Source organism: Pungitius pungitius, chromosome 8 (assembly GCF_949316345.1).
Source record: "Pungitius pungitius chromosome 8, fPunPun2.1, whole genome shotgun sequence".
Taxonomy (NCBI): domain Eukaryota; kingdom Metazoa; phylum Chordata; class Actinopteri; order Perciformes; family Gasterosteidae; genus Pungitius; species Pungitius pungitius.
The window spans coordinates 22,101,832-22,124,139 of NC_084907.1; the positions used below are offsets into that span (position 1 = coordinate 22,101,832).

The 22,308-nt window shown below is 44.5% G+C and overlaps 1 protein-coding gene across 4 annotated transcripts in view; it reads left to right on the plus strand.

Annotated features, from left to right (window-relative positions):
• The window catches only part of bsnb (bassoon (presynaptic cytomatrix protein) b), a 50,059-nt gene that overhangs the window by 24,626 nt on the left and 3,125 nt on the right, over positions 1-22,308 (plus strand). For 2 of the 4 annotated variants that reach the window (XM_037448301.2, XM_062564064.1), the window contains 9 exons: positions 6,368-7,168; positions 8,341-14,652; positions 16,288-18,373; positions 18,736-19,625; positions 19,914-20,031; positions 20,126-20,269; positions 20,461-20,516; positions 20,649-20,762; positions 21,188-21,394. In XM_037448301.2, the coding sequence (XP_037304198.2) occupies positions 6,368-7,168; positions 8,341-14,652; positions 16,288-18,373; positions 18,736-19,625; positions 19,914-20,031; positions 20,126-20,269; positions 20,461-20,501 (10,392 nt within the window). In that variant the 3' untranslated portion in view covers positions 20,502-20,516; positions 20,649-20,762; positions 21,188-21,394. The remainder of the gene's footprint in view (positions 1-6,367; positions 7,169-8,340; positions 14,653-16,287; positions 18,374-18,735; positions 19,626-19,913; positions 20,032-20,125; positions 20,270-20,460; positions 20,517-20,648; positions 20,763-21,187; positions 21,395-22,308) is intronic. The other 2 variants (XM_037448302.2, XM_062564065.1) reach the window with 2 other exon arrangements.

The window sequence follows — 22,308 nt, forward strand, 5'->3', positions numbered from 1 at the left end:
GCATTCGTGCACATTTGGTAAATGTTGAGAAAGTCTTTGGTAAATGCAGTAAAATAAAGCAATCACTACTTTGATGCTAATAAAAAGAAAGAAATTAAGAAAAATGACAAGGATAAAAATGGAATTACCAGAAACGACATCTAGTACTCTAGTGTTATATAGCAGGCAGCTCTCACATAAACATGTAAATGTTCCTACTTAATATATATGACAGTAGCAGTTAACGATGAGCCGGTGAGCACACTATAACACGCTATAAACCACACGTTACCCTCAGGCGTCGGTGTAGGGAAAAACAGAGCTGAATGAAGAGGGATCCACCAATTGGGTGAAAAACAGCTCCGAATGAATAAACATTTGTCAACTTTTATTTCTACTGCCTCCATGTGGCCAAAGGAATACACAGCAGGTTGATGCTCCTGCATTCTGTGCACATGTAGCTACTTTCTTTTGATTTCGTCCTATATTTTTAAGACATTTTGTCAGACGCTCTTGGAATGATTCCACTTAATGCTTCCATGGAAGTTTGGCCCAACACAGTTCGCTAGAAGAACATACAGGAAAAGCTGGATGAAGAGCAAATGTTCTTAACCCTAACCCTAGAATGAATTTACTTGAAAACTTCCGGTTCTGATTTCCAATCAAACCACAGCGACATACATCAGCATAAATCAGAAAACCAGTAAACCAGTTGAAAAATAAAAATAAACTACAGAAAGTGAAGTCTGTGTTAATTCTTCCTTTGAGCAGCATCCTGCAGGAGGTTTGCATTTCATCCCCCTTCCTTGTCAAAGTTATCCTGACACATTATACAGACTCCTTTTTGTTCTCCACAGTTGTGTCTTTTTACAACTTTAAAAACATTTTTCACGCACAACAAAATCTGAAGTGTACATTTCATCCACATAGTGTTAATATCAGCACATTTAAATAATCCACCCCATTTCAGAGTTAAATTTACACTTTGGATAGTGTTAATATTTTAACTAATTAATAGTGTTTAAAATCCAACACCTACAGTGTTGTTTAAAGACATGTGTAAGTGTATTTTTAACACTAAATTGTGTTCACTGAGATTGTCGATTTAACGATGAAACAAAAGGGTGTGTTGTAGCTCTCAGACGTCGACCCTTGCAGTTCAACTTCTACATTTGAGAGCTTGGTCTTCTTGCTCATTACATTTACCATTATGCTTTTAATGGATCATTCCTAATTAAGAGAGACTGTAAAAGTAGTTGGGGCTGGTACATTCTTTAATCAAATCGAGCCCCATCCGAAGACTTTTAATTTGGCGTTTGCATACTGGCCTTTAGCTTGGCTCGTCATAAGGGGGGGGGGTTAGCAGCCAGCATAATTAATATGCTTTGCTTGTTGCATTACACGATTTGGGGAATTTACCACGGAACACACTTTCATAGACATGGACGGATGCTCAGGTACAAATACTAGCACACAAACACTCACACACACACACACACACACACACACACACACACAGAGACGCACGCATGAGTGATCAGGACTGTAATGTTTCAGCAAGCTCCTCTGAGAGTGGGATCAATCTATGAGAATGGGATCAATCTTTCTGACCTTTTCCGTGTGGTAACCTGCAGTGTTCAATCCCTCATTATTTTGACAGTGAAAGGGCAGCTTTTCCGGCTGGGAGCCAACCGGAGCATCAGTACACTGCAGACTACCCAGCCGTGGCTCTCATGATAGATTCAGTTTCACTCACTTGCTTTTCGCTCAATACTGTTCATGGTACCTTGTCAAATGATAGAAAAATGCAGAATTCACATTTGCTATTTGTATTTTTTCATTGGTTTTTAGCAACTATGACATCCCTCTGTTTCTGAGTTGAATTTAATGCCCCACTGCACGTCATACCGTGAGCAGACTATTGCCTTCAACCAGAGCTAAAAGGAGAGGGGATCACTAAGTCATCAGCACACATCACCGCGTCACTAAACAGAGGACAGGAGGAGAAGAATGTTCAGTAGGAAAAGGTGCGGATTCACTCTAACACTCTTACACACTTTCAACACCTTCTGTGGGCAGTCAGCATTTCTGTGCTTGTCACGGCGAATGTGATGCTTTTGCTTAATTTGCCAGCGTAATGTCAGGTTGCACTGCGCTGAGTTTTACAGCCATAGTTATTCACACACAGATTATTTTCACAGTAACAGTGAACAGGAGCAAGGTGGAGACTCTCAAAATCTAAGAGCAAGAAACTTGCTGCACTGGTGAGACTGTTAGGAGGCTACAGTGTAAATAAAGCATGTGTTCTGTCAGAATGTCTTCAAATAGATGCTGAGGATGCAGCAACGAGAAAGAGCCAGATACTTCAGGCGCACACAGTCAGTTTGTAGTCGTCTCCGCCGCATCTGAGTTACAGTTCAGAGCCGAGGTTAAATACACGCTCAGAATTAGCACACAAGTTAACCTCCTGCCATTTAATGAGGTTACCAGCTCAGATGAGATGATCTAACGAACCAACTGAGGCCATTGCTACCACACACGTGTACAGCAGAACAACACATTCTCTTTTCTATCCCTTTAGTTTCATCTGTAGTTGAATCTCTTTGGATTGAGCCGAGGGGCTTTCCTTCACGAGGTAGTTTAAAAGTGGACGGTTTCCACAGGGAATTGGTTGCTCTGTTTCCAGAGTGCATCGAAGGCTCGTCTTGGAGACGCTTTGTCTTTTCTCCACCGTGTGGGCAGAGGTGGGAAACGCGGCCCACAACGCCGTACAGCACTCTGCATGAATAATTTGCTTCTGGTAGCTCTGGTTTGGCCTTGCTCCTCACTCCCTCTCACCCACGCAGTAGATGCTTTCTACTTGATGGAGCCAAAAAAAATAATCTTCACCGCAGTACCTAATTTAGGTATATAATTCAGATACGAATGTGCTTAAAAAATAGTTGAATGTGAGTGTTTGAAGTGATGAAAGACAGACTGAGACTGTAAGATGTATTTAGATCGGTCGATTATGTAATTGCATGCATGCACATGTGCACAAACATTGCATCTCCTCCCCGTTTGTAATGTCGCTTCAGTGGTTTTCCGTCGCCCCCCCGTCGTGCACTCGCTGTTCAAAAGCACACAGACGCTTGTCTCTGACATTTTTGCACTTTTTTCTTTTTTTTTTTTACATGCAAAAGAACCGGCACAGATGGCGGGTTCTGAGAGTACTGCACCTGCTTATATATATATAGCTTCTCAGTAGTGCACTTGAGAGAGATGAAAACAAGGCAAGTCTGTGTGTTTGTGATGCCAACAGCTCCATCCTCGCTTCCTGCTCACCGTTGAGAAAACAGATCCCTGAAGGATTTGGGCAAAAATGTTTTTATCCCGAATGAAAAAATAACCTCAATAAAAAAGGCTCGTTACATATCAATTTTAAATGTAGTCATCTTTCTTCATACTAAGTTTGATTACATTTGGTTCTGGTGGTTATTATATTTAGGGACGTCCCTTTATTAAGTGGGTGACAATAATTTGAAGGTGGTCATAGTAGCTTTTTCTCCTGCTGTAGCTGTAACAACGACGTCCTTAATGAAGGCACGGCACATTTCAACAACCAGGCAATTCAAAATGCTTCAGGTTAAACCATTAAAAACATCCCAACATAACGTGAGGAGATTTAAAAACAGGACATTGATTGAAAGATGAAAGAAAAACAGTCATTAAAAAGATAAAAAAGACAAAAAAATGAAAAGAAGTACATATTTTTGCAGTATTCGTGATTTCTAAATGATGGAGCTGCATAATTTTCAAGTTGAGGTATTATCAAGAGAAAAACAGTCTACCAAAGCTGGATTGAATTTTCACATTTCAGTAATCCAGACCAGTTGATTCTTTCACTACAGGACCAGCACCACACAGGAGCATGTGAAAAAGTCTCAACGTCTAACCAGTAATAACAAACGTGATGGAATCAGGCTTTCAGATTTGACTATTTAACAGTTTAGTAGGTATGAAAATAATTGCTAGCTTTCGCGCAAATAGGGAATTGTCTTCAGAGATTCTCCTAATATCATGAATTTTACTTTACTTTATTCCCTGTTTTATCCTTTCTCACCCTCTTCTGTTGAATGTCAGCTCGAGCTTTGTCTACCACCCATTATTTGTAGATTATTTGGCCTTTACGAATGTGTTGTACTGAAGAAACAGTAGAATCGGGCTGTGATAGATTGCATCCACTGTCCATTGTGGCCAGTGAGTCAAACTGTTTTTCCACAAAAGAGGACGCACAAGTAGCGCTGAGATGAATCAAATAAATCAATATCGCACTCACACAGAGCTTGATCAATTTCTCAGATTAAGTGTGAAGTTACAAAGAAAACTTAAAACACTGGAGACTTATCTGTCAAACTCCACTCTCTGGGGTCTTTGGATTTAGATCCCTATCCGGCTCTTAAGATGTTTTTTGCTGACTAAATGATTGTCACTCTCCATCAATCTCTCGTTTTATAGCTAGTAACAACTTTTCTCAGTTATTTATTTCATTCAGGCAGATAACTCTTAAACTCTCCTTCATGTCAGAGATTTGGCAGTGTGAGCAGGATCTAATGGCTTTGGAAAATAATGAATCATTTCTTTGCAACCTTCTGTTGCGTCTTGACTGTTTGATCAGCAGTAAAGGTGTCTTCTGGTACGGCCATTGAACACCTGCATTGTTTCTTGTTCTTTTGCTGTTAGAGAACATGCTTTCTTATCTATTAAACGTTTTATTTATTGACAGATGATTATTGGCAGAGGTGGGAACAAGTCACTGTCACAAGCAAGTCTCAAGTCATTGCCCTCGAGTCCCGAGTCAAGTCGAGTCAAAGACGAAGCAAGTCCCAAGTCGAGTCACAAGTCACAGCTAACAAGTCTCAAGTCGAGTCACAAGTCGTACCATTTTAGTTTCGAGTCATTTCGAGTCCTTTTATTATAGTGGGGACGGGGAACCCTGGGTGATGGTGCGCTGCCTCACAGACCTAGACTACGAAGGGTAACGGTGGATCGACTGTGACTGTGTTATAGTACTGTAACGCTCACCCCAATGCTGCAGCGTAAATAAGGAGGCGATGACTGGCTTGCAACTCCGCTGCATTTATTTATATAAAACAACTCAACTTCGGTCACTGTTGGCCGTCACCACGCCGAACGAACACTTCCGCATTCACGGCCCCCCAAAACTCGGGTTGTCTCGAGTAACTACAGCTGGTAACGGAGCATAACGTGAACACATGCAACATCTGCATAACTGATTAACTAATAACTTTAACTCAGCTCATTACACTACTTTAAAACGGACGTTGACATAATGTTGGCGAGGATTTCCATCGGAGTCTGAATCCGGGTTCAAAAATCCCGATTTTTGTAACCATGAACGAGCTGTCTCGTTGATACGGTCAAATGGACTGCAGTGATTGGATGTCGTGCAGCCAGCGCGCGCTCTCTGCATACAGGTGGCGCACATTTATTTGACAGATGCAGATAAACAGAGCGGCGCGGTGGTGTGAAAATGTTTTCCCCCAGTTTTCATGGGAAGTAGCAAGTCTTCTCGAGTCAAAAGGCTTTGTAATTTGCGATTTTGGGCTATACAAAATAAAATAAAATGAATTGAATTGAGTCCAAATCAAGTCACGAGTCATCGGTGTTCAAGTCCAAGTCGAGTTGCAAGTCTTTGTACGTTTTGTCGAGTCGAGTCTCAAGTCATCAAATTCATGACTCGAGTCTGACTCGAGTCCAAGTCACATGACTCGAGTCCACACCTCTGGTTATTGGCAGCATGAGGTTTATGAGGTTGACTATTTGAGTGTAGAGTCTGTGACACAGATGCGCTCCCGTTTCAGGCCATGGAGAAAGATGATTTCTATTTTAATGGAAATATAGTATAATACATGATGGGATACGTCTTTGTTGGGATTTTTTTTTGTTTGAATGTACTATTAACTATTGCTATACAATCCTATTCTTTTGAAGATTGCAGGCTTCATGTTGGCTCCTTAAAAGGTCCAATGCCAGCTGCGTTCCTCCAAGCTAATAGCATTCCTACGGCACCCTTCCTCTCTGTAACCCTGCTTGAGAGTGTTTAATGTTGTCAAATGATTAAGTCTTCACCAAGAGATAAAAGGCCATGTTTGGACAGGCTTTCAAATTTTCCACTTCAGTTGTTCAGACACACTAAACACAGTCCTTAACATCCCATGACTGCTTATGACGCCACGACTTTCTGATTTACATTTTTCAAAGTCAACTCCATGTTGAGCATACTTTGTCTACGTCAACAGGTCGCTGACCATTTCAATTGTCTCCATTGGATCCGGGTGACACTAAAATAACCCTTGGTCATTTTCTCTTTGTGCTTGTTTTTTAGAAGAAAGAATGGCTGTGCTTGAACTGCCAGACGCAGAGGGCTCTGTCAGGAAGCCTGGGAGAGGCTGCAGCTCCTGTTGCACAGCCTTTGGGTTCCCCGCGGCCACCTGCTACAGCCAATCAACAACCACCTCAGCAGAAAGGGCCAAATCAGCTTTTAGGGCCTAGGCCCACAGGTCCTCAACAACAACAGAAACCACCGGGCCACCAAGTAAGTGGCCCTGTCTCTCCTGTGAAACATGCTGGATCTGCCCCTCATACCAAGGGGCCCAGCCAAGCTCAAACCAAGGGCTCTGCCCAACCCGCTTCTCAGAATAAGGGTCCAAATCAACAACCTTCCCAAACTAAGGGTCCATCACAAGCCTCAGCTCAGAGTAAGGGACTTCAAAGCAAAGGTCCTAATCAATCACAAGGTCAGAGTAAAGGCCCTGTTCAGTCTGCTAACCAAATGAAGGGGCAGGGCCAGGCCAAAGGGCCCACTCAGACAAAGGGATCTGCTCAGCCCTCTGCTCAGATTAAGGGCCCTTCTCATGCTCCTGGGGCCAAGGCCACCCCTGGCAAAGCCACACCCAACCATGCCAAGGCCTCCCCCACCCCATCAAAAACAACACCTACTCAGTCTAAACCCACAGGTAACAACCAGGCCCGCAAACAGCCGCAGTGCCAGGAGAAGGCCAAAGTCGCATCCAAATCTCAAAAAGAAGATGTCAAGGCTTCCCCGAAGAAGATACTATCAGAGACTATCACTTCGACCAAAGACATGAAGATAGCTGAAGATGCACAGAAGTCAAGACGCCATGAAGTGAGCTACCTGCAACTTCTTCGCCTTCACATGTTACTCTTGATTCAGTTTTTTTTATGATTTTGCTCCATTCAAATAATTGTTGTACCTATTTCTCAGAAACATTTTCATGAAATCATGCTTTTTATCGCTCATTCCATGTCTTGATTAGGAAAATTACATTGTAATAATCTCTCTAGTTTCTTTTTACATTTCTTCTCATAATTATGATTTTTGTACTTAACATGTTTGTTTTGTTATTTTTTATTTTTCTTTTCAGTTCCAATCAATTGTCATAAATCGCTTGGGACGTAGTTAGTTGTAGTTATCAACCAACCTACTATGGTCACTATTATAAAATCATCATAATCATCATCAACACCATCGTCATCCTTATCTTCATCGTCATCACTATCACCATCGTCTTCATAATCACCACCTTTTTCTCTGTGGCCATTCCCCTGCTTGGTTTTGTACAATTTGATTTATTTGTATCAAATGCAAGCTTTTTGTTTTCTGTGATACTTATTGGTGATATTTCAGGCATTCTGAGCATGTTCGTTATTCTTCCATGATTTGAAGAATGCAACGGAGAATGCGTCAAAGATTACTGTCAAGCATGTGACCAAATGAAATGTGTCTGTTGATGTTTGTATGTTTAACTGTCTTTTGTATTAACTTAGTTTCTGTGTATTTCTTCATCTGTGTGGACGTTACTTTGACGGGCAAACTCAACCCAAATTAATAGTATGATCAATTTATTTGATTAAAACAATGATTAGATTAGATTTTTCTTTTCCTGTTGATGAATGTATAAATGCTGCTTGGTGGTAACTGTATGCAAAGTCAAATTTGCTTCACTTCCAAAACCAAAGCACAATATTTGGGTTGATTTTAGCCTCAAGTTTTACAATGTCTGGTTGTCTAATTAAGGATTTCTTTTCTCAAATGTAATTATTCTCTGATATCTAGAATTTCTAGACAGTTTTAATCGTATCGGGTCTTGTGCATTCATTTAATTGCATATTATCTAGAAATGTTCATGATAATGTCAGTCCTGATAAGTTTGATGAAACAGTGGGGTACAAGGTGTGCGCTGGTGCTTGTAACAGACCCTACCATGAGGTACTTTACTTTAATGAATTCTTTTTTTAGCGTCTGATCTCTCTCCCTTTCTTTCTCTCTTTCCTCAGGATTACAATAAATCAAGTACGCTGAGTCTAAGTGACACTGGATACTCCTCTGATGGGATCTCAAGCTGTCATGGGGAAATTACAGGACAGATCCGGGAAGAAGGAATCCAGCTCAGTGAAAAAGGGGCTTCCATCCCCTCGGAAATCACCAAGCTTGAGAGCTCCATGAAGCCTCTACTAGAGTCAAAGACTTCAGACCAGAAACACAGGCCACATTCACTGTCTGTCGGGCAGGGCCGGGACTACAATCCTGATGACGATGCAGCAAGGGATGAATCAGAGGATGAACTGAGTTGTAAGCTTCGCCACGATTATGTGGAGGACAGCAGTGAAAGTGGTCTGTCCCCATTGCCAGTAAGACAGAAGAAGTCCCATAAAGATTTAACCGATGAGGAATTCATGAGGAGGCAAATCCTGGAGATGAGTGCGGATGAAGAGGAGATGGAAGAACATGGAAACCAGAAGAGTAAAAGGGTTCACAAAACTGGTGGGGATTTAAGCAAGGAGAGGCGACGACTCTCTCACCAATCAAATAGTTTTGAGGAGGACACCAAGCCAACGGAGGCAAATGAAGAGGAAGATGTAGTAATGGCCGGTGGCCTTCGGCGTTTTAAGACCATTGAGCTGAATAACACAAACAGCTACAACCGAGACATGGAGCTCAGCACCGAGCATGACCTACGAGAACCTGAGCTAGAGATGGAAAGTTTGACTGGTTCTCCTGAAGAGCGTTCCAAGGGAGACTATTCATCCACTCTACCTGCCACCACACCCAGCTACACCTCTGGAACATCCCCCACGTCTGTGTCCTCCATGGAGGACGACAGTGACAGCAGCCCTAGTCGCAGGGCAAGACTCGAGGAGGCAAAGCAGCAGAGGAAGGCTCGACATCGGTCGCATGGGCCCCTGCTGCCCACTATTGAAGACTCGTCTGAAGAAGATGAGCTCAGAGAGGAGGAAGAACTACTTCGAGAACAAGAGCAGATGAGAGATTTAGAGCAACAAAGGATACGAAGTACCGCTCGAAAAACAAAGAGGGATAAAGAGGAGTTACGAGCACAGAGACGCAGGGAAAGATCCAAAACTCCGCCCAGTAATCTCTCACCCATTGAAGATGCATCGCCAACAGAGGAACTGAGGCAGGCTGCTGAGATGGAAGAGCTTCACAGATCATCATGTTCTGAATACTCACCATCTATGGATTCAGAGGCAGAGGGCTTTGAGATGATTGGTGGAAAGCTTTACAAATCTGGAAATGAATATAACCTTCCAACATTCACATCACTCTACTCCCCCACAGAAAAGACATCATTAATGTCGCCATCTGATAAAACTCTAAAGAGTGCAGAGGAGGTCTATGAGGAGATGATGAAGAAAGCACAGCTCATGCAGAGGCAGAAAGGTGCCTCTCAGACGGACAGTAAACATCACCTTGAAGCAGCAGGAACTGTATTGACCCCTGGCTCAAGTCCAACACAGGTTACTGCCCCCATGTCCTTCCCCACAACAGGGAGTGATCCAAGAATTCCAGGAATGCATGCAGCACAGCACCTATCAAAAGAAACGCAAAATAGGATGATGACACAGAGTGCCAAAATTGAAGGAGTTGTTGGAGTTGCCACAACCAAAGCCCAAGTCAGTCAGACTGCCACAACTAGACAGGCAGGTAGCACAGTGCCTGCTGGCAACAGAGGAGGCTCCCATAGGCCAACACAGGCATCACCTGACTCTGCGGCATCCTCCCTGACCTCCAAAGTCTTCTCCCTCTTCAAAGGGCCCAGCCCCCCGGTATCTCCCAATGCTTCTCCAGCACAAAGCCCAACACATATGTCATCCGTGAGATCCACTGGTGGGAGTGGCAGGCAGCTGCCATCTTTACCTGGTGGTCCCACATCAGCGCAGGCACCTCAAAGAGCAACTTCACCACGTCTTGCACGACAACAGTCCTCTCGTGATTCGCCAGCTATGGTGATAACTCTAGCCTCAGACACAACCAGTCCTGCCAAGCCGCTGACAGTTAATTCTTCCACGTCCCCTTTGTCATCACCAACCCAGGTGAGTTGTAAAACCTTGTATAGTTCCCAGCCCTCTTCGACAAGTTCTCCAACATCACCACAAATGCATCCATCACAACAGTCTCCTAAACATTCGTCACAGATGGCTCAACATTTTGACAAAGTTAATGTTGGCATTGGCACTGTCACCCCAACTGCACATAGTTGTGAGACCATGGAAAACATATCTCTGAGTAAAATTTCAAATAGTTCAGGCTCCTCAATGGTTGTGGGTCAGGTTCAAACACATCAAATCTCTAATGTCGTGGATCTGAGAGCCCCAATGAGGCCTGCTCCATTTATAATGACGGATCAGGGAATGGACCTAACATCTCTTGCCTCTGATGCAAGGAGATACTCTTTAGGAGCAGAGCAGCCATCCGGTCGACACACAGCGGTGCAACCTCTTATTATGAACCTGAATGCACAAGAGCAACCTTACATATCCGTATCAACACCCACTACGGTCAGCGTCACAGTTGCAGGATCTATGTTCATGTCCCAACCCAAGCAATTAGTTGTGTATGGAGATCCTTTGCAACACCGTGTTGATTTGGGGCAGGGTGTTGGATCAGCTGTGTGTTTATCCCAGAACAAGCCACCCATTACAGACCCATCTATTCCAAAAATTGATGCCTGTCTGGAGAATCTAGGTATACAACAGCAACAACTGCAGTTACAGCAGCAGAAGCTCCTGCAGCAGCAACAGCTTCTTGAGCAGCAGCTCCAGCAGCACCATCAGCAATCTTCTTTTGCACGTTACAATTTAGCTAATCAGGTCCAGCCAACCCTAATGAAAAAAGACCTTGTAGTCAGCCAGACAAGTAGTGGCCAGCCGACAGTGACTGCTAGTGCCATCTCTAGAGTATCCCCCTTAGTTCCACCACCAGTGTCTGGAGCTCCGGCTTCTAACACTCCCCATGAGGTCTATAGTGGAGTTGCCTTAGAACTGAAAAACAAGCCAACAGTAATGAACTTGTCCACTGGTAAGCCCCATGTTATGATGGTACAACTTGATGAAAATAAACCATCACAGGGGGGCACAGTGACTCAGCTGGTTAAGCAAGAGGAACCTCCTCTTCCTCCTCAGGTCTTGGATCTCACTGGACAGATCAAACCAGAAAACCAGGTGGCTTGTTGTGATGTTGTTTACAAATTACCCTTTGCTGGTTCCTGTTCAGGGTCATTCAATCAGAAGCCTCCAATGGTATCATCAGATAAAACCCCCACCCCTGAAACCTCTCAAGCCACTTACCCTCCCCATCCACCACACTACAATATCATTCAACAACAACAAAAACAACATCAGCCTCAACCTACGCAAAGAGCAACTGAGGAACATAAACCATATCTACCACCTGCAGGACCCTCAGGCAGAATTCAGCCTTCTATGTCTGACAGTAATCTTCCCTCCGTGACTGATGCTGGTCACTATCAGACTAACATTCAGGGGGGTCTGGCTGTAGATCTTAGCAGCATGAATCAGGGTTATGATGGTGGATACCTTGGCATTGGAGCACAATATGGATCTTACACAGATTTGCGTCAGCAAGGAGATTTCACTGGTCCTTCATTACCCCTTCGCCGATATGGTTCCATGTCAAATATTAATTCCGACTATGTCTACAATTCACGTGACCAAATAGGATCACAAGATTCTAATCTGGCTCAGTATAGTGCAACCACTGCCAGGGAGATCAGTCGCATGTGTGCAGCTCTAAACTCTGGGGACCAGTTTGGGAGTCGCTATGGAAATAACCCTGAATTGCTACAATATGGGGCAGGAAGGGGTGGATCTTTAGGTAGGTTAAATCTCCAGCAAAGCTTAGCAACAATTAGAGCAAACCTACTTTTTGGCCCAGATGGAAGACCAACCGCAAATGGCCAAACACTAACAAATCTAATAAATGCTAGACAAGCAAGTATACGTGCCCTGTACCCTGCTGCTATGAGAGGAGGTGATGGCATGATATATTCCACCATTAATACTCCCATAGCCTCCACCTTGCCAATTACCACCCAGCCTTCCTCAGTCCTGCATCCTGTACCAAGAGGAATTTACAGACCATACCCGACAGGTGTAACTGCAGTACCATTGGCTAGCCTTACCAGGTTGCCTCAAGTGACTCCAAGAATGCCCTTGTCCACACAGGGGCCCTATTCCTACCCTACCCCAAACCAGTATCCTACTTCAGCCACACCATCAGGAAGTGTGAATGAAGCAAGCAGCTCCCACCAGGAAACTCCAGTGTACCTTGGAAGGCCTATATCAACAGTTGTTGCTCAAACAGCTGCAACCATTCCACCAACCCAACCCGCAGCACACCTAGGAGCACAAAATGTACTATCAACTAGTATGCAAAACCAAGCAAATCAACAGACAGACCGCACTCAACTTAGCTCACAGAGTGTTTCATCATTCCCTCAAGCTCAAGGCCAAACTCCAACTGTTAAGCCATTGCAGGTTCAAATGCAGCCACAACAGTTACCTGCTCAAACTGAAGCTTTATCTTTGACTCAAACACAACCTCAAGTTCAACCCATCAGTCAACCTCAACCATTAGCTCTGCCACAGGGTCAGCCCCAAGGGACAATCCACGGCACTGCCCTACAACCGAGCTCTGCAATTTCTCCTCCCATGGATCCACCGAAAAGTCAAGAAGATGAAAGACTAAGTCAACAACAAGAGCATGTGCTGAATCTAGAGCGAGAGCGTGTAGAACTGGAGAAATTACGTCAGCTGCGCCTGCATGAGGAGCTTGAAAGAGATCGTGTGGAGCTTCAGCGTCACAGAGAAAAAGAACAACTGATTGTTCAGCGTGAAATTCAAGAGCTCCAGACGATCAAGCAGCAAGTCCTACACCAACAGCAGACAGAGCGGGAGACGCAGCTCATTATGCAAAGAGAACAACTGGCCCAGCAGAGAATGCAGCTTGAACAAATTCAGTCTTTGCAGCACCAGCTCCAGCAGCAGTTGGAGGAGCAAAAAAGACAAAAGACCGCTGCAGTGGAAGCAGCAGCTACTGCTGCAGCAGCAGAGGCAGCCGCCGCATCGGCAGTGGCAGCAGCCGCAGCAGCCACATCTGCCCAAAGTGCGATACAAGGGGTGGTTGTTGGTGGAGCACCCCCTCAGGGGTTTATTATTTGTGACCAGAGTGGTAGAGTCATTCAACAAGATGGACAGAGTGTTCAATTTTGGCAGGATGGACAAGTAGTCCAGGCCATGGTGGCTGCTCGACCCATTCATAGTTCTGCCTCTGAAATGTCTTTGAGAAGCAGTGACAAACAAACTGATTCCAAGATGATGAAAAAGCAGAACTCCATGCCTCGTCTGAGGGATGGTACAGAGGATGACTCTCTGAAAAAGATTACAGACAGCTGTGTGCAAACAGATGATGAAGATGGAGAGGATAGATTTATGAACAGGCGTAGGAGAACAAGGCGGATTGCCGACAGCTGTGTGCAAACTGATGAGGAGGACCAGGGAGAATGGGAGCAGCAGCCAGTAAGGCGCAGGCGATCCCGTGTTTCCAAGCACTCTGAGTCCAGTGGGGAGGCTAAATCAGAAGGGTCATCTAAAGTGGCTTCTGCAAGTATAGCCATTCAGACCACAAATGATTCATCGTGCCAAACAGAGCCCGACCAACTAAGCAGGATTTCTCCTGCAATCCACATCACAATGGCAGAGACCTCAAAGGTCGACCTATTACATTACATAGCAGCCCCGGAAAGGACCCACAAAGGAGAGAGTTTGGCCTGCCAGACAGAACCAGAGTCTCAGTCTCAGGGTGTTGTTGCCCCTCAGCTGAGTGTCCCTACAACTATTAGTCCATACTCAACAAGTCTGCATATAGTAGGTGCAAATGCATCAGAACCAACCTCACCTAGACACCAAGGAGTGGTTAAGTTTGAGAGGAGGAAACCAGACCCCTTGGAAATTGGATATCAACAAAATGAGTCTCCATCTCGGCAGCCCCCCAAATCTCCCCAGGTGCTATACTCCCCTGTATCTCCATTGTCTCCTCATCGCATGCTGGAGACAACATTTGCCTCCCAGGAGAAACTCAACAAGGCCCATGTTACACCTCAGCAGAAGGCTTTTACTAGTGAATCTCCCCAACGTCACCAGACCCTACCAAGACCCATTAAAAGTGTGCAGCGCTCCATGTCGGATCCCAAGCCTCTAAGTCCCACGTCAGAGGACCCTGCCAAGAACAGGTTCTCCCCATATCATCAGCAAGCTGTTTCCAACAGTCAGGTATGGAACCATTACTTATATATATACATATTTATATACATATATATATACGTGATAAAGGGAAATGTAGTCAGGTTTTTTGCTGCAAATATACATTGTTTTTTAAATCAAGAATACCATACGTTTGCATAAGTTTGCATGAGATAATATCCTATCTGTTATTGATGAGACATGCATTTTATATTTTGATATACCATATATCCAAACATTACTGTGTTGGAGGTCACACTGACACTATGAAGGATTCCATAAAACGTGTCACCACTCTTGCACTTCACTTTTTTAATGGGTTTGATCCAACTAGCATGTAGAGAAGAATTAAATTGAGTATTTGTCAATTAGTTGTCAGAGTAAAAAAAACTGAATAAAAAAATGCATAATATGCTGTTGTGGATGAGTATCTGGCATCGAGAAGGTGACAGAATGTTCTCATGAGAGCAGCTGGCCACATGCCAGAAAAGTATTTCTCATCATCCTGTTCTGCAGCATTTCCTGCCCTACCGTCCCTCTTTTCTACTCTTTTTTTAATTTTACCCCATTCGGCCATTTCTCTCTTCCTCTCTTTCTCTCTTCCTCTCTTTCTCTCTCCCCCCCTCTCCCTCACTCTCACTCTTCCTTTGTGTCTTGTAGTCTATATACAGCAACCCCTTAAGAGTTGCCAAGGGGACAATGTGGATGAATCGTGGTGGTGATTTGCTGTCTTTCTGATTGTTAACAGCTGGTCAAAATAAATTAACACTGCTCTGCAATTTGTCTGAGGAGGAAACATAGACATCTGATGTCAGGCATTTAACACACCTTATGTACTTATTATGTTAAGCGTTAGTGTTTCATACATGGTTCTCTTATGGATACTTATGGAGCTACGCAACACAACTATTCTGTAAGTATTAGACTAGCAGAAATGTATTTTTTGTTTTGAAGTTGTGTGTTTATTTCTACATATACAGTATGTTTGACTTTGCATGCCATTTCGAGCAATGTGAAAAAGGGCCAGTTCTAGTGGATATTTGATCATGGAAGATCATGTTCTTAAACAGATTTAAATTGAATCAAGCCTCAAAACCTAATTGCTTGCTTCAGGTTTTTTCATGTTGTTTTTAGCATTTCATGATGCATACATTTATTGAGCTATTGAAATACACATTCATTTGTTGCGTATTTCATTTTGATTTAGAATTATTATGAAATTCTTAGATTCACATTACATTTATAATATTAGATAAGATTGTTAGTGCAGAGAGATATAAAAAATGTAAACTATTTTAGTATAAATTCTATAAATGTTACTGGTTTAGTACAAATGAATAAAAATAAATGAACATGGTTAGTCTACCGTTGCTTGTAATATATTTATTCAAATTATTCGCCTTCTATATATTACAGTAACTGACACGTTTGCTTCGCAAACCCCGTTAGTCAAGCAGTTGATGGAGCGAACGCCCTTACAGTACATACGCTAATTAACCAACTAGTCTGACAACATATCAAGCTGGAAAGCTTTTCACTTAGGTCTAGTGATGAAGAAATGTGCAGACCCTCTGTGAGTACCCAGTGTACAGTAATGAGTCTAATTTACATAAACACATTCTGTTTATAGCTCAATGTTTGCTGATGTGTCTCTGCCTTTCTAAGCAGATGGCCTCTCTGCAGCAGCAGCAGAACGCTCTGATGAGGAAAATAAAGAGGACTCTCCCAAGCCCCCCTCCAGAGGAGACTTCGCTCCCCATTGTTACTCCAGCACAAATGTACAGCTCCCCCGGCATGCCACAGAGGGTCCTACCCAGACCCACCCAGGGAGTCACAAAGGCTGGCCTGCTGAGTGAACTGAAAGCTGTGGAACAAGAGTCGTCAAAGCTTCGAAAGCAGCAGGCTGAACTGGAGGAAGAAGAGAAAGAGATTGACGCCAAGCTACGTTACTTGGAGCTAGGCATCACCCAACGTAAGGAGACCATGGTAAAGGATAGAGAAAGGAGAGAGCTTGCTTACATGAGATGTATGGGTGATGCTCGGGACTACATGTCGGACAGTGAGCTCAATAACCTCAGGATGGTAGCTGCAACAGGAAACTTTGATGCTAATAGTCTGTTAACGAGGCCCAGCACTGCACCATTAAGCCAATTTGCAAACGACCTCAATGTAACCTCCCAGTATCCCTCAACATCATCCTATATGTCTTATCCATACCCTCAAGTTCAGCCATCAACACAGCAGCCAGGCTCTGCTTACCAGCAGATAGGCTTCCAACCTCCTCAGTACCCTTCATCCTCAGCGCCCCAGCCAGGAACATTCCAGCCCCATCCCCCACCAGGCCCTGGCTACCAGAACCAGGGAACTTATTCCAATCGCATGTACGCCCAGCCGTCCTATCAGACAGACCTTGGTATGCAGCAGCATGGTAATCAGGCCTTCCATCCTTCTGGTCAGTCAATGCCTAGCCAGAACCTTCCTTACCCCAGCCACAGCTCCTACCAACCTGGTCTCTCTTACCAGCCCCAGGCAGAGATCCTTACAGTCCATCAAAGGCCACGTCAAACCTCTTTGGCTGACCTAGAGCAAAAGCTCCCCACAAACTATGAGGTCATTAGCAACCCAGCAGTGTCAGTGGCCACATCAGTTCCAGACAGCAACTTTGGCTCAGTCTACAGCAACACATATGGACAGTATCGCCCCCCGGAGCACGGCCTTCCTCATTCAGTGGACAGCCCCCCATCTGCTTATTCTTCAGATGGAGTATATGCCTCTAACCTGGAGCAGAATATTCCTAGAAACTATGTCATGATTGATGACATCAGTGAGTTGACAAAAGATAACGCTAACCAACCTACGGATGCTCTAGGCCATCCTGTGGGAGGGCGGTATCGCAATGAGAATGGTCCTGCACGTGGGAGTGCTTACAATAGACCTGAAGATGAGCCCGTGGATGGTTATGGCAGACCTAGTGGAACAACAGGGTACCAGAATACAGTGGACAGTCGCCCCAGCACCACAGTGAGTGGGGGCTCCTCCTACTACTATGATGATTATAAACACCCATCAAGAAGCGGCTCCAGTAGCCACAAACTTGCACCGAAGAATCTTGCCCCTGCTGTAGTCTCCTCTAAACGTAGTAAGCACAGGAAGCAGGGAATGGAACAGAAGGTTTCTAAATTCTCCCCTATTGAGGAAGCAAGGGACGTGGAGTCTGACCTGGCCTCTTACACAATGACAACATCAACAGGAGGCAGCTGTACTGTCGTGTCAAGATCGAAGAAGCTTCAGGACGATGCCACCTACGGGATGAAGAAGAATACATATGACCAACAAAAATATTACGGCACCAGTCGTGATGGTCTTGAGGAGGAGGACCGCATGTACAGCTCTGGCAGATCCAGGTCTACGGGATATGGTATGGACAAAATATCCTCAAGAGATGCCACAGGACACAGAAGTAAATCCTACGAGAGGGACGCCATGGAGCGGTCTCAAAGGAGCAGTCGCAGTGGGAGGCCTCCAATGCGCAGCCAGAATTCAGAAGAGGAGAGTCCAATCAGTCCTGTTGGGAAGCCTGTAGGCTCTGGAATACCAGAAGCCCATGATGTGAGGAACCAGTATGGCTCCAGCCATTCGTTGCCGGATGTGCAGGACCATCACAAGAAGGATCAGCCCAGGAGTCAAGTCTATAAACCAGATGACCCTTACCTCGTTGATGACATGCACTGTGCTGTTTCTGACAGCGAAGGTAACTGGTGCTGAATCACTTTTTGCTGTGCAACATTTGTTCTTCCGACCTTCTCCATGTTCTGGAAATGAACTGCATGCCAAGTTTGGAGCAACATGACTTTCTTTGTCTTGTCTTTTGTTATGGAATGTTCCCTGTGGTCAATTAAGCCAATAATGCCTGTTTTATGTGTTTTTGCACGCTTGATTTTTAAGTGTAACATTTTGTTTTGTTTTTTTACTTTTTGTCTGTTGGATTCTTTAACAATGTGCATGGCTCTGGGATGTGGAGCATGTTTCCCAAGTTATTTTGAATGGCCTCAGTCTGCATGCATCTCCCTACAAAAAACAATTGACTGATAATGTTTGTTTTGGTTTCAAAAGCCTATCATTTGGGCCAAGAGGAGACTGATTGGTTTGAGAAGCCACGCGAGGCCCGTTCTGATCGTTCAAGACATCACGGAGTTCACTCATCCACAGGTAGGCGTAGTAAACACACCTACCATGATTATGACGAACCTCCGGAAGAATACTGTCCCCAGGATGAGTACAACCAGCAACAACGCCACCCTTCCTCCACAACGCCACGGGATCACCGTCAGCACGGCGGCGGCAGCTCTGGCAGACACAGCTCATCTCGCCACACCTCAGAGGATCCCAGGTCGACCCGTTCATCTAGAACACACCCCAAAGACCCTTCCGTTCGCTCTGATGGCAGAGGCTCCTCGTCTACACAAAGAAGGAATGGTCCGGACTCCCGCTCCGCACAGGGAAGCCCCCGAAACTCAGGTGACTTCTCTCGAGACCCGGCCTCTGGTCATCATCACGGCACGGGAGGACGGAGCCAGAGACCCCAAGGAGATCGCACAACACCCAGAAGGCAGGAGCCTTCAACAGCGGGGCCTAAACCACAGCAACAGCAACAGCAGCCGCAGCAGCAACAGCAGCAGCAGCAGCAGCAGCCCTCCCAGGGTCATGCTGGGCAGCAACGGTCAGGTGGTCCGGTTCAGTCGGGGAGACATCCAGGCTCTGAACCACTTGATGTTACCCAGCAGGCTCAGCAACAACATCAGCCGAGTGCACAACAACAACAACAACAACAACAGCAGCAGCAGCAGCAAACCCTGCAGCACAGCCAAACCCCTCAGAGCAGCCAACCTACATCAACCACAGCAGGAGCTGGACCGGCGCAGCCCCAACCCAAATCTGGCCAAGCCCCACCACTGGGACGACAGTCAGGATTAGGGACTGTGGCAGGGCAACCAGCTACCACAGTGAGTACACCTAAGCCCTGTTTCACTGTTCCACATTGACTGTTTCTATCTTCTTGTATTGCACTGCTTGAAAATCCTGGATTGTGTTGTTTGCTTAATCAAATATTGAAAGAGGTTTTTTGAAAAAAAGAAGCATCAGATTTTGGATTTATGCTTGAATGAAACTCTATGATTAACTACAAAAGATTATACATCAAATTGGATTACAAGATAATAAAGCCTGATAATAAATGCATAGTAGAAAATTAAACATTTCCTGTTACTATTTTTTTCTGTTCTGTTTTAAAGGCCAAAATGGAGGCTATTCCTGCAGCAGCAGCAGCAGCAACTGGAATGAAACCTACAACAGGAGTCCCAACAGCACCTCAGCCCACCAAAATAGCTACACCTCCTCTTGTAGGCATTGGTAAGTCTCCAAGTTCCACCATTACCACAAAACATTCAGTAACCACGGGCAAAGAAGGACATTTAGTGATGGTTATGTCGTGTGTTGTTTGCAGGGTCCAAGGCCCCCGTTGGGATCGGCAGTAAACCCGTAGCCATCGGCAGCGCCGCAGCGGGACCACCACCAGCTGAAGGGGAAAATGTCCTCACCAAAATCCTGCAAGGAGGGGCAGCAGAGCAAGCGGGGAAACTGGGCGATGGTACGGGCAGGAATGAATAAATGTTTAAGAAACTGAAATACAGCTTATCTTCTAGTCTTTTGACTATTTAATCCACTTTAATGTATCTAATGTAAAGGTCTATTCATTCTGTGAGACACTGGAATTCTTTGAATGGGCTTGTGTTATGTGCTTGTCTGATCATCGCCTCCTTTTCTTTGTCATTCTCGTAGCTTTGTCTGGCTTTGGAAAGAAGTTCACTTCATTGTGGTGAAGTGGAGAGAGGAGGGTAAGCGAATCAGAGTCATTTTAACCTTTTAATTTTGAAGCACAGGCTGGTTCCTTGCAGTAAATTATAAGTATTTGTATGGGCTTATTGCTTCATTTTTTATATTTTGAATCAACTGTGCTTTTCTTTCAGGGTATGCAGAGTTGAAATGAGATGGATTCGTAACTTTGTACTTGAAAAACCTATGAAACTGCAATAAATAATTTCACATTAACGAATAGAGGAAGAGAGATCCTGAGTGCACCTGTGAGTATCTTATTAGCATCTCATCATCATTGGACTTGTCCTTCTGATAAATATTGTGTCACCAGCTCCACTAAGCAAGTGAAAACAACATTTATGTAAAAATCTGTTTAAATATGCAATGTTTGTTTATACACACTTTGGGATACTTCTGTTATGTACAACTAAAGGATGATGAACATTTCTAAACTGTAACTGCCGGTCTAATTTGCCTTTTTAGTTGGTTTGTTTTAGCTTTATTTGGGACACTGAGACTCCAAGCTGTTAAAAAAGCATTGCTGTCATGCTTTGTCGATTGATTCTGTGTTTTATCCGCTTTATATTCACCTACGGTATACTAGCATGGTCCGTGTCTGCATAAGGGTGTGACTGATTAAAGTCGGCGATCGTGTATTCTAATTGTACCTTTCCCTTACCTCAAATTATAGGACAGAGCTGGAATCAAAGGATGCCTTGTCAGCAGTGAATTCCCCAGACATGGGCACACACGGCTGAAGGGAATTGGATAAAGGTGATTGCATCATCAGCACGGTGGACATGAGCAAAGGGCTGAAGAGGCCTGAGAGTAAGTGGAGGCCTTGACAGAGTCCCAGAATGATGATTGTGAAGACGTCTGAGGCCTTATTGGACCAATTGTAAGTAACTATAGCCATTCCCATACTTCTCTGTGTGTGTACATGCACGTGCTCAGGTGTGTGTGATGCAGGATTATGTGAATTCAGTTGTGTTGTTTGCTCCAGCTTTTCATTTTACCGATTTGCTGCTGTGTCAGGTCAGGTTATCAAAGTCACACACACTGGACATGGCTGCCTCATGGGGGGTAAGGACAAGACCAAGGAGGTTAAGAACCAGTATGGTTTACCTTCTGATTCCACACACACCCAATAATCTGGGCCAAGCACACTTGGCTATAATTAGGCTGAGAAGGCTAACTGTGGCTTTGCTTTAATGTCTCACGCACAGACACACAGGGAAAAGAGCCCAAGCAGACACGCAGCATCATGACTCATGGTAGGAATCACTCATTACATGATAGAATGAGCTAACAAACTAATTCTGCTCAATGGAGCAGAACTGCAAATAAAGCGGATTTCAATGCACTCTATTTAGCGTGTGTCAAAACACACGCCGCGTTCATTTAAGCGAAGGTCTATCATTCAGCTGTTCGGATGTCTATGTTGGATTAATATCAGTAGCTGTGTCATATTTGTGCGAGTGGCCTGTGGTCTGTGGATTCAGTGGGAGGTGTGTGGAGATGAACCAGAGTCAGTCCTGCTCTGAGCACAAAGGGCCAGCCAGCTCAACCCTGTGGATTACGGCCGATACCAGCAGGGCTGTGATTGGCTGGAGAGTTACAGGAAGTAAAGGAAAGTAGTCTGGCAAAACTGAATCATAGGTATTGCAGAAGGTATATGTGAGGTAAACCTTGCTAGTGGCCATTGAAAATGTTTTTAGAAGCTTATTTTGATTATTTTATATATTATACATGTTGTTTTTCTTTGGTTCTTATTTGTATTGGTTTACTCTACATTGCAGAATTTATTGGTGT